At 41.8% G+C, this 13,073-nt stretch overlaps 1 protein-coding gene and 1 long non-coding RNA gene across 2 annotated transcripts in view; one reads left to right on the top strand and one right to left on the bottom strand.

Annotated features, from left to right (window-relative positions):
* Window positions 1-13,073, bottom strand: part of ANO2 (anoctamin 2) — a 148,688-nt gene that overhangs the window by 15,173 nt on the left and 120,442 nt on the right. The window contains exons 21-22 of the mRNA XM_075859829.1: window positions 3,147-3,299; window positions 1,677-1,729 (exon numbers count right to left, since the gene is read on the bottom strand). Of these exons, the coding sequence (XP_075715944.1) occupies window positions 1,677-1,729; window positions 3,147-3,299 (206 nt within the window). The remainder of the gene's footprint in view (window positions 1-1,676; window positions 1,730-3,146; window positions 3,300-13,073) is intronic.
* Window positions 8,966-13,073, top strand: part of LOC142750855 (uncharacterized) — a 38,912-nt gene continuing 34,804 nt past the window's right edge. Inside the window, exon 1 of the long non-coding RNA XR_012882618.1 lies at window positions 8,966-9,019. This is a non-coding gene — a long non-coding RNA (uncharacterized LOC142750855). The remainder of the gene's footprint in view (window positions 9,020-13,073) is intronic.

Raw genomic sequence — 13,073 nt, 5'->3', positions numbered from 1 at the left:
TAGCTGTTTTTACATAGAAATATATAATTACGTATCACCGTATAGCAGACTGAGCACTGCTAACTCCAACCTGTATCTGACATAGAGTAGACCAACCCCTTACCAAATAAGAGGTCTCCTGATGATGAGCTAATCACGAGGGTCATGTTCAGGGCTGGCCTTAGGGGTGTGTGACCTGTGCGAGTGCACAGGGCGCTGCACTTTCCCAGCATGTAGTCGGCGCCACTGGGCTCTGCCTCTGTTCTGTCCTCTGCTCCTCGTTCCATACAGGGAGGAAACAAGAGCAGAGGAGCAAGAGCCCACAGCCCGTCCTTCAAGAAGCCTGTGAGCCTGTCAGCAAGATGAGATAGTAAGTGTCTATGTGTGTCTGTGTTTGTATATGTTCCAGTATGCGTGTGTATATGTGTACATATGTCTCTATGTTAGTGTGTATATACGTATGCCTCTGTGTGTGTGTTTATATATGTGTGGGTATAGTTATCACTGTGTGTTATCTGTGGTGTCACATAGGACTGCAGATAACATCTACTACATTATCTTTACTCAGAGTTATCACTGTGTGTTATCTGTGATTTTACATAGGACTGCAGGTGACACTACTACATTATCTGTACTCAGAGTTATCAATGTGTTATCTGTGGTATTACATAGGACTGCAGGTGACACTACTACATTATCTGTAATCAGAGTTATCAATGTGTTATCTGTGGTATTACATGGGACTGCAGGTGACATCTACTACATTATCTGCACTGTGTATATATGGGTATGTATGTGAAAATGTCTTTGTGCTTGTATATATGTGCTTTTTGTGAATTTGTATATGTTCCTGTCAGTGTATTTATGTGCCTGTGTGTGTCTGTATATTTTCTTTTATGTATGTATATATTGCAGAATGTCTGTATATATTTGCCTGGATGTCTAAATATGTCCCTCTATGTATGTGCAGTATATATGGTTCAGTATGTGCGTGTCTATATATGTGGTAAATTTTTGTTTGTGGAGGCCCTGGTCGTGTGAGCATCCATGGTCCTGGCCATGGACAAATTAGGTCCTCCGAAGGGAGAGCCATTCATTGGAATGATTCTCCACTATGGCTAGTAGATTGGGGTCCTGAGCAGCGAACTCCCCTCTATTAAAGACAACCCCTTTATGCTGACCATAGGCACAATAATATTTGTGCCAATTCAATGCTTTCATGCTCATAATTCTTGTGTCTAAGGTGCAAAAAAGATATTCTGAACGAATGATGGACATACGTTACAGTCAGAGTTAAAAGATAAAATTTGGTCTGCCTGCCGCCACCACTAGGGGGAGCATAGGTGCTAATGTATAAACAGTATGAAAGAAGCTCCTAAGCTCCCCCTGGTGGTGGCTGTAGGGAGTTAATTTTTTATTTTAGCATTTGATGCTATGTTTTTGCAGAGAATTTAGAACTTTATATTGAAAAATAGAGCTGTAAAGATAAATAATTTATTATTTAATTCAGTGGCAACTGTTTAAATCTGTCTTCAGTAAACTCCCCCTAGGGCAGATAGACATAGATCAGTCATTACAAACTAAATTTTAACTCGGGTTGACGTACACAAAAATAATGGAACAAAATAAGTGATTGTACCGAACCCAAACTAAACAATCACTCAGCGTTATACCAGAATCAGCGATAAAACACTTACATTGATAATGACGGAAAATTTGCCAATTCCACTTAAAATGTTGTACCAAATGCCTGAAAAAGAATGAGAAATATATTATTCTTCTTAAGAAAACAATTCCACTTACAACATAAAGCCTTATATGTAACATTTTGTGCAAAGTTAAAAATGGATATGGCAGAGGTATGTGCATGGTGGCTGTACGGAGGCACGCTGGGTGCCTGCGGCCTGTACTACTGAGTGCCGCCATGTGGTGATATATTTTGGAGATGTTCTCTGCTAAAAGCATTTCTTCTAGATGAGAATAGTTCCATAATACGGCGTCCGATGGACCATTGCACAATTGGTAGTATATTTCTATGGGTGCCATATTGCAGTTTCGTACAACTAGAAGGGTGTTCGGAGCCAATTGTTGTTGACTATTATCCTTGAAGGGGTTTTCCCATCTTGGACAATCATGCCATAAAGGTCCGATAGATGCGGGTCCCACCTCTGCGACCTGCACCTATCTCTAGAATGAGCCCCCCTAAACCCCGTTCTAGCTTACTCGGATCTCGCTGCCTCCCGGCCACATCCTAGTTAGGTGGTCGGGAGTCACGGAAACAGCTGAGCTCATGGAGCTACGCTGTTTCCGTAACCCCCATAGAGGTGAATGGGAGTTATGGAAAGAGCGTAGAACGGTGAGCTACACAGTTTCTATAGCTACCGAGTTCCGGAAACAGTGTAGCTCACCGTGCTACGTTGTTTCAGTAACTTCACTTCTATGAGAGTTACGTAAACAGCGTAGCTCAGCGAGCATTCGGCTGTTTCCATAACGCCCGACCACCTAACCAGGAGGCAGCGGAGCCGAGTAAGCTAGAACAGGGTTTAAGGGGCCCCGTCCTAGAAATGGGTGCGGGTCCCAGAGATGGGACTCGTATCTATCGGACTTTTATAGCATATCCTGTGGATATGCCCTAAATGTCCAAGATGGGAGTAACCCTTTATGTCCTTTTATACCCAGTATTTTTCTATTTATTTTCCCTTCTTAAGTGCGTAACCTTACATTTATTTGTGTTTTATAGTTGCATTTGATTTATTGATAAGTTGACTTTTTTTTCATTTTTCTATTCTATCCATCTGTCATGTCATTGTCCTTACATAACATTACTAGCTTACATTTTACATCAAAGTAACTCATTGACCCATACATTATGTTGTCCTTGAACAGGGATGGTTTGACATCCTCAAACATCAAGGGTGAAATTTATCAACTTTTCTACGCCAGTGTGGCAAAAGGTCTCAATTATGGTGCACGACCAGTGGAAATATGCAACAGATTTATTAAGAGGCGTGCACATTGAAAACCATGAAGAATTGATAAAAAAAAATATGGTATAACTTTCCATTATACAAGTAATAACCTTTGTTTTGATTACCCCTTTAAGACATTTCCGATAACCCTCATTCTTTATATTTACCCTGAACAGAATAATTATGCAATTATAATACCTATATCTTTAGCTCGAACAGCATCTGGTCTTCTTAACTCTGCCACAAACTTTTTTGCGTCAAGCCTTACTTCAATAATATTGTTGAGAAGTGCAAAGAGAGGAGCCAAAGGAAAGGAGGCCACAAACAGCGTTACAAACCCAAACTGGATAACTAAAAAGAACAAAATGAGAACATGTAAGAAGGTTAATACATGAGGAACTGCGAGAGAAAAACCTCTCATTACACAGGTAAGTTGGTAATTACATAAAGCGGGAACCCAACAATGGAAAGCCACATAGCAACACTAACAAAAATAGGCGAAGTGTAATCAGTCCTCCCACAATTCTCTGCACTGTAACATATGTCAAATATTTATTTATGTTGACATCACTCATAATCCACGATGGGGCTCCCAATCTAAATTTCACACCACGTAACCACGGGGAGAACATACAAACTCCATGCCCTTGGTCTGATTTAAGTGCTAACTAGAGATGAGTGAATTGATTCTACACAAATCAAATCCCATCTGAATTTGCCCAATATTTCGGATTCGGCAAACTGGGGTTCGTGGTGCATGAATCGCAGGAAAATGGTGGCCGGTTAACGAGCCACTATTTTACAGATTAGAAAAAATATAAAATGACCTCAGGTGGGATTCCCAATAATGCCTTGCAGGTAGCCTTATCAAAATGCACCACAGTTATCCCCACCTCAAGTACAGCCAATCATAAGGGGTACAGGGTGGATGACATTAGTAATGCTGGCTTGGTGTTAAAGAGATTGAAAGGGGTTGGATGCAATCCTAGAATACATAAGAGAGTCAGACACTAGTTTTCAGTGCAATCCTGGCACTTTGGATTCGCGACTTTAGGACTGACACAAACTAATTGAACCCAAAAGGAAAATTGGACAATTCACTCAACTCTAGTACTAACCACTGAGCAATCGTGCTGCCTATAATAATCTCCTATTGTGCAGGACCTACAGAACTGTTCATTCAAGGGCTACTTGTTCATTAATATAACTTTACCCAATATACCTCTGTAGTCTGGAATTTACCCTGTAAAAGCAGTCTGGCTGTGTACTCTGGAGAGCCCCCTATAACAGCAGTCTGACTCTGAACTCCCTTCATAAAAGCATTCTAGCTATGTAGTCTGCAGAACCCCTTATAATAGCAGTCTGGAGCCCCCCTTTAACAGCAGTCTGACTGTATAGTCTTGACCACCCCCTATAACAGCAGTCTAGTTGTGTAGTCTGGACCTTCCCCTATAACAGCAGTTCAGTTGTGCAGTCTGGATTTCCCCCTATAAGATTAGTCTGGCTGTGTAGTCTGGCATGCCCCCTATATCAGCATTCTAGTTGTGTACTCTGGTGCGCCCCCTATATCAGCATTCTAGTTGTGAATTCTGGCACGCCCCCTATATCAGCATACTAGTTGTGTACTCTGGTCGCGCCCCCTATATCAGCATACTAGTTGTGTACTCTGGTCGCGCCCCCTACATCAGCATTCTAGTTGTGTACTCTGGTGCGCCCCCTATATCAGCATTCTAGTTGTGAATTCTGGCACGCCCCCTATATCAGCATTCTAGTTGTGTACTCTGGTCGCGCCCCCTACATCAGCATTCTAGTTGTGAATTCTGGCACGCCCCCTATATCAGCATTCTAGTTGTGTACTCTGGTCGCGCCCCCTACATCAGCATTCTAGTTGTGTATTCTGGCGCACCCCCTATATCAGCATTCTATTTGTGTACTCCGGCACGCCCCCTATATCAGCATTCTAGTTGTGTACTCTGGCGCGCCCCCTATATCAGCATTCTAGTTGTGTACTCTGGCGCGCCCCCTAAATCAGCATTCTAGTTGTGTACTCTGGCACGCCCCCTATATCAGCATTCTAGTTGTGTACTCTGGTGCGCCCCCTATATCAGCATTCTAGTTGTGTATTCTGGCTCGCCTCCTATATCAGCATTCTAGTTGTGTACTCTGGCGCGCCCCCTATATCAGCATTCTACTTGTGTACTCTGGCGCGCCCCCTATATCAGCATTCTAGTTGTGTACTCTGGCACGCCCCCTATATCAGCATTCTAGCTGTGTACTCTGGCACGCCCCCTATATCAGCATTCTAGTTGTGTACTCCGGCACGTGCCCTATAACAGCATTCTAGCTGTGTACTCTGGCACGCCCCCTATATCAGCATTCTAGCTGTGTACTCTGGCACGCCCCCTATATCAGCATTCCAGCTGTGTACTCTGGCACGCCCCCTATATCAGCATTCTAGTTGTGTACTCCGGCACGTGCCCTATATCAGCATTCTAGTTGTGTATTCTGGCACGCCCCCTATATCAGCATTCTAGTTGTGTACTCTGGCACGCCCCCTATATCAGTATTCTAGCTGTGTACTCTGGCACGCCCCCTATATCAGCATTCTAGCTGTGTACTCTGGCACGCCCCCTATATCAGCATTCTAGTTGTGTACTCCGGCACGTGCCCTATATCAGCATTCTAGTTGTGTACTCTGGCACGCCCCCTATATCAGCATTCTAGCTGTGTACTCTGGCATGCCCCCTATATCAGCATTCCAGCTGTGTACTCTGGCAGGCCCCCTATATCAGCATTCTAGTTGTGTACTCCGGCACGTGCCCTATATCAGCATTCTAGTTGTGTACTCTGGCACGCCCCCTATATCAGCATTCTAGCTGTGTAGTCTGGAGCACACCCTGGAGCTCTACGTTTTGGTTTACAGACTTGCTTAAGTATAGAAAAATTATTTCAACTATTTTGAGACAAGAGTTGTGAACAATTATAACAATTATACATATGATATGAAACCTGAAAAAAAGAAAAAACAATTCTTGGCATGACCTCCCAGCCAGTGTTAGTAAATCATTTTGGCACAAAAGTCTGTCCATGTGAGATCAAATGTAATGTGGCACCGACAGTCTTGGCTGGCAGACACTGAGGAATTTTCTACATAAGGCATTGCGAGTGTTATGCAAACCACTTATCTGAACTTTGGGTTAACAAAAGTGTTTTCCTAATCTGGCATCTTGCTACCCGCACACATATACACACAGGAAGAATCGAAGGCGTCCAATGTGATTGTTTCATGCACTTATTAAGGCTGAGTTTGAGAGCTCAGGATGTTGGCATCGGTTCATCGCGCCAGGGGCAGCACTTGACAAGTTCACAGTCTCAACAGAACAAAGGCAGATGGGTTTTGAGAATGAGTCCTATAGGCTACAACTGCCAACATTGAATTACGGTTTTAAGTTTTAAATATTTTACATGCCGATGAGTCACAGATATTTGTTGATCATAATGACTTGATCGTCTTTACTTCAACAAGAAATTTACGCCGGGCATTTAAGTTTAATAAAAGTTAATTCGACAACAAACAATAAAAACAAGTCTGTTATCTGAATGCTCTACTGTTCCCAATTTGCTGGTACATGTGCGCTATTTGGCATGGGCTACACAGCAACTTTGGGCATGCGATGACCTGCAGCATCCAAACTCATGTGTTGTACCCATAGGGATACATTGAACTACTATGTGCTACACGGAAAGGTTGTCTGGAACTCAAAACAATCTAATATACTTTTTGCTTTATGCCTAAAGAACACATCCATTGCCAAATATACGGCCCTGAATCACGGATCCGCCAAACACAGACCGCAGATGGATGGCTTCCGTGTGCCGTCCGTGGTTTTAACTGACCAAATGAATGGAATGGCCGAGACTGATCCGCAAAAAACTAACAGGAGTAGAACCTGTTCTATTTTTGGCGGAACGGCCACATGGTTCCGTTAAAAAAACTGAAGAGTGCATGGCCCCATAGAAATGAATGGGTCGGTTTGTGCTATCTGTAAAAAAAACGCATAGCACACTGACGCATTTCACTAAAGTGTGTGCCTAAAGATGACATGTCACCTCTTCTGACGTCTGTTTTAGTAAAAAATTGTATTCCAAATGAAATAACAATTCTGGAACATCTTTCCTTAGAACTCTGCGTTGTGCCGTTTCTCTGTAATTCCTCTTAGAAATGTATAAATAAATTGACAATTTGGTGTTAACAGTTGGACACGACCATTTGAGATGGGTAACAGTAACAGCCTGTTGTCAATTTATTCATAAATTTCTAGGAGGAATAACAGAGGAACAGAACAACGTAGAGTTCTAAGAAAAAAATGCTGTAGCATTGTTATTTTAAAGGGAATGCAGGTATTTACTAAAATAGACGTGTCAGGAGAGGTGACAGATCCTCTTTACATTTTACACCCTTTCTCCTGAAGCTACCCTGCCTAGCTATATGTTGTTACACTGAATATTGGCACATCTGTGGCACTGGAACTTGTGAGTTACAGTTAACTGTGAGTCCGTATCAAATTTTTTTGAATGGAGAAAAAAGTAATACTGCTGCCAAAGTGTCCAAATAATAGCACAATACTGTTGCTAAATAATACCGCAATACAATGCAAAATAGTAACATAGGGTTCAAACATAGGACCCTGTTCACCCAGAGATTTTGCAGGCAGAAAAACCCGCCTTAAAATTCCGTCAGGAATTTTTAGGCAGATTTTGACCTGCCGGCAGAACATTTGCCGCATTTTTCACTGCATTTTTCTCTGCGTTTTCCGCCTGTGGCCATTGAGCGCCGCGGCCAAAAACTGCCGCAAAGAACGTGATCTCTGCCTCCCATTAATGTCAAACACCCAACGAAAGGGCATGTTGCTTCTTTTCAAAAACACATCCGCCTCCCATTGAAATCAATGAGAGGTGTTTTCGGGCAGTTTTTAGCGCTGTTTCCGACGTGGTTTCCACATCACTAACAGCACCAAAATACTCTGTGTGAACTAGTCCTAATAATGTCATAAAATAAACACATAATGTTGTCCAAACAATGCTATATAGGGATTAAATAGCATCACGGACAGCATAGTGATGTGAGTTTAAAGTGTATATCCCATCGGGACCCCATTTTTTAACGCAAACCGTTAGCTGAAATCACTGGTGCCCATTCCAATAATTGGGTGCTGAGTCCTCTAGAGCAAGAGCCACCATTTCTAGAGGATATCTATACTGGCTGATAGAGGGATGTGCCAAGCAGGGGATTCTCTCTGGGTCATCCATATACCCTAACAAGACATATGGAGAGGGGTTGTCATGATGGGACATCTCTTTTAAGACGACCTGCCAATGAAGAAGTTTAGGGAAGGCTGTAGGTGGAAGCTTTAAATTATGAAGACCCTGGAGCATTTGCTTTTTTTTTTTATATACTTTGTAGTTTAGATCCTGTGTATCTAGTCAGTGCTGCCAATATTTGTGGCACAGCTATAGGGGGTGTAGAGGTTGCAGTTGTACCTGGGCCCTGGTGCCTTAGGGGGACCAAAGCTTTCTCTGCCACATAAGAAGACACCGGTACCACAAATGTACAAATTCCATAAAGTCTCATGTGCATGAAATGTCATATTGTTCTCTGATAAATGAATTTGTGTAACTTTTTCAAATGACCAAAAAATCACAAGGTCACGGTTCTATAAAAGTTACATGTGATTCGTTCAGCAAACTTTTTTTTTAAACAAGTTTTTCTTAAAGGGGCAACATACCAGTTCCTTACCCGCAGGAATATTGTGTGTAATTATTATCATAAAACATGCCAAAAATTGCATGGAGACGACTTGTCCCACATCAGCTCCCTGCCCCTGGGCACGGGATGAATGAACCCCTATGAGTCATATGATATGTCCTTGCATAGTGACTCACCCTGTAAATGCCTCAGCTATTCGGTTCTGGAGAGCGCTAGCTGAGCCTTTTGAATCTATGTCACGAAAGAGGCCAGGAACTCAATTGTAATGTGCCTAGAGCAGACGTACTTCACAGCTCCTAATGGGGTAGGTGACAATTGCTTTAAATATGCATGTTACGTTGGGTATTAATATTCCTGACCGTACCTTGTACTATATGCAGGGCATTGCTAAGTATAATATGTTGATGAATATTTGAACTGCAATAATAATCCACAATATTAATGTTGTAGGATCCCGAGGTCAGATGCAGCAGAGCTGATTACCTCAATTGGCACGAAATTGCAAGCAAACATGTGAATTGTATGAGCTTGCACAAACAATGTAGCTCATCGATACAAATATGGATATTGGTTGGTGTATATTGGTGAGGTCCCTGGACAATATTTTTATATAATGTTAAATGTCATGATACCCATTTACATACGCAAATAACACTGCCCAAATAACAGTAGTAAACAGTCAAACATTTTACCATTTAGTGCCAATAATAACAGAGCCACATAGATTCCAGTCTAGAGAACCCATTTTCATACATCCCCTATTAGAGAATTCTGAGATAATAGAGTGGGGTCAAGATGTTCATCTTTTGGTCAGACTGAAGAGGGGTTATAAAGAGCATTCCACGCTCTGGAGGACCTGTCCTGTCCTCTATTACACAGACAACACATTGATATGAATGGGCACTGTGTAATTCTTTATTTCCCCTGTGGTGGCACTGCAGGAAAATGGAACACTTACTGCCAGGTTTCCCCACAGATTAGAGCTGATCGCTGAGGGTCCCTGCAGGAGGACACTGTATTCAGCTTACTGTCAAGGGAGTCCTTCTAAAAGTGGGGATTGTTTAAAGCAGAGAACCCCTTTAAATCACAATCTTGCTGCAATAGTCAACTTAGACCCCTGAGTCTGGGTGTCTGAACAGTCCACATTGGGTAAGGATTGGAAAGGGGAAGTCCTAGATGGTGGAAGCCCTGCAGTGATTTTGCTTTTTTCCGCTTCAATAATTTAACTATGAGTTTTTGCTTGCACTCGAACATGAACCTACACTTTGGTGGGTTGTTGAGTGCTGCGCCTATGAAAGTAGAAAACGAGCCCAGGTACCTCTTGATACCTCTATAATAAGGTCATCTGGTTATTAATTTCCTTTTACTGCCAATTTGCTTTTCCCCTTCTCTCCTTAGCACAATGTCAATCCATCCATGAACACAACCGTCATTCCGAGATGGGCACTAGACATACACTTAACTGCTATCGCCGTGGGGTTGTCAGTAAACACGTTGCCCTGTTTCAGTCTGTTTGAGATTTTTTTAGGTCTTCAGCTCAAGGTGAAATTGTCAAATTGGAATTAAAGGCACAAAAGGGGCAAATAAGACTTGGTGGAAAACCCCTACAAGATATACCCTCCAAATGTAAAAAAAAAATGCAACCACATTAATCATAACTTGGGCTCAGTTCACATTTACACAAAATGACTCAAAGTCAAATCTTAATAAATATTTAGGTAGAAATTCCAATCCTTTACACTTGCTGAGTGACATCTCAGCCTCTCCTGGAAGACATGCTGCCCTCTGGGCAAAAATTTCAGGCTTGTTCAGCCACTTGTTGAATTGACATGCTAACTTAGTCAGGTAATGAAATACCAGGACAGAAGAGACTGCAGAATTGCTTAAGACCATGTCTAGTTAGAAGAATGTTTGTAGGTAATGAAGGTTACTGGCAGGGGTGTAACTAGAATTCATAGAGACCCATAGCAAAATGAGGTGGGCCTCACAGGAGCCTACAAATAGCAATAATTAACGGGTATAAATAATAGCGCCATATATCAGAGAACCCATATAGAATTGCTAGATTGGAAAAAGCCACCAACTTTTTTTATTCCCCGCAATTTTCTCCTGAGTGGGCCCCCTTAACCTCTGGGCTCATAGCAGCTGCTATGGCTGATACTGATGTAGTTACGCCCATGGTTACCTGCTATATCTATGGTTGGCACTCCAGAGTTCTTTAAAGTGTATTGAAGCCCAAAATGTTACGTTTGGTGATTTCTTGAAGTTCCAAATACTAAAAATGTCACATGGGGTTGTTATACACATTTTTACATCTGCTAACGGTCAAATCAAGAGTCTAGTAAGCATTAGTAACCAATTGGTGGTGGTAGTTGGTTTACACCAAAATTGAGGACGAAAACCAAATATATGGGCATGAAAAATTTTCAAATTGTTCAATTTTTCGGCATAGTCTAGGCCCCATTTCAGATAAGCCCCATACTGGGCACTTGGTGCCACCTTCCAGACTTGGAAACATTAACAAACAAGAAATGTTTTCAATGAGATACATGAATGGTTTGGGCAACCACCTGTCCTGTCCCAAGCTGAATTGAAGATCAAACCAACACTAGGAGGGGCCCAATTTTATTTTTGCCATAGTCGTCTTTGTCTCTATGTACAAAACTTGAATGTTTTCAAATATTTACAAATGTGATCTCTTCTGAAGACTGGGGAAGGGTTTGATCAGAAGACAAAGGGCAGGTAGGAAAACATAAGAAAAGACACTACACCTTTATCTTTTGCAGGAACATCTGCTTCCATGTCCTCAACATGAAACACATAAGACAATATTAGTCATAACATTGTGTTCCCTCACAGGGACTGTTGATACTTGTGTCATCAGACAATTGTCCTGATGAAGGGTGAAGGTTGTATCGCAGCCTCCTCAAGGCTTTTCATCAGGAAAGTTTGCTACTCTGCAAAAAAAATCTATTTCATACAACAGATGCTGTTGATACTTTTCCTTTCCTTGTTGACTCGTTGGATTCAGAAGAGTCATCCATCAATGTCACTGTCAGTCAACACGAAGAAATAAAATAACATTCTGTGCTGCCAGACTTTTGAGAACTTTGGGCAGCTTGTACAACCTTAGTACTTACCTAAAATAACACGATCACCAAACAAGAAAAGGAAAATATTTGACATTACTTATCAACAGGGAAGGTTGAATATGTGGAATATTTCATAGCTCGAATATGGCCAATGAAGACTCCATTAGTAAAGGGCGGAGTGACACATAGATTTTATACCAGTGGTTGCAAATGCAATCAACCCTTGTATCTGATCTGTCCCTCAAACACATAAGACCCCAGTGTATGTGTTTACAAAAGTCCCCCATCTTAATAGGATGTTTCCACATAGCTACATCATTTCAATAGTGCCCATAGCCACAAAGTCAAGATCACAAGCCACTTAATTTTTCTATATTTTTAAGAAGGTCTAATTGCGCTTTAGCAAGGACCTTCAGGAAGTGGCATTCATTCATTTATGACCCTGCCCTCTATAAGTTCTCTCAGCCCCTAAACAAATATAAGACTCGTCACATAACAATACAATCCTGGCTTATTAGTAACGGAAAAGCAAGGCGGGGAGTTGGTGTTGACATCTTCAGCTTTGAGAAGACATCATACAAGTGACCTAATAGAAAGGACCTGAAGAAGGATTCTCATTGCTCCACACCTGTCTGTAGCCATAATATGGTTGCTATTGATAGCTATTTGCCCATCATAGTCTAGCAGGAACTCTATTACTCTTATTGTTTTCGTTTTTTTTTCCTTTCCTGGAACTTAAAGAGGGTCAGTGCTTGGACAATCCCTACTTAGAAAAGTATTTTTGACAATAAGCAGATCACAAAGTGTCCTCCTTCTAGGACCCCAGCGATCAGATGTAATCTGTGAGGAAACTTGGCGGTAAGTGTTCAATTTTCCTGCAGCGCCACCACAGGAGAAGTTGAGCATTACACAGTGTTCATTTATATCACTTAACTGTCTGTGTAAAGTAGGACAGGATAGGTCAGGACAGGACAGGTCCAGCAGAGTGAGAGACACTCTATATGACCTCTCCCCACTCAGGCCAAAGAGATGAGGATCCTGGACAAGCCACCATCCTCCATGAATTCAGAATTCACTAATAGGGTATATGAAAATGGGTTTTCTAAACTGTACAGCCCCTATAAGAGATGGACAGCCCCACCATATAAACTTAAGTCAACGGCAGACTTTTAAAAACGTGGTGCATAGACGCAATAATATATGATATACCATACAAGTAAACACATTTTATAGAACCCATAAATTCTCTATAACAAGATGTCATCA

This window comes from Rhinoderma darwinii, chromosome 3 (assembly GCF_050947455.1).
Source record: "Rhinoderma darwinii isolate aRhiDar2 chromosome 3, aRhiDar2.hap1, whole genome shotgun sequence".
NCBI classification, from domain to species: domain Eukaryota; kingdom Metazoa; phylum Chordata; class Amphibia; order Anura; family Rhinodermatidae; genus Rhinoderma; species Rhinoderma darwinii.
This window is presented reverse-complemented; position numbering and strand designations above follow the sequence as displayed.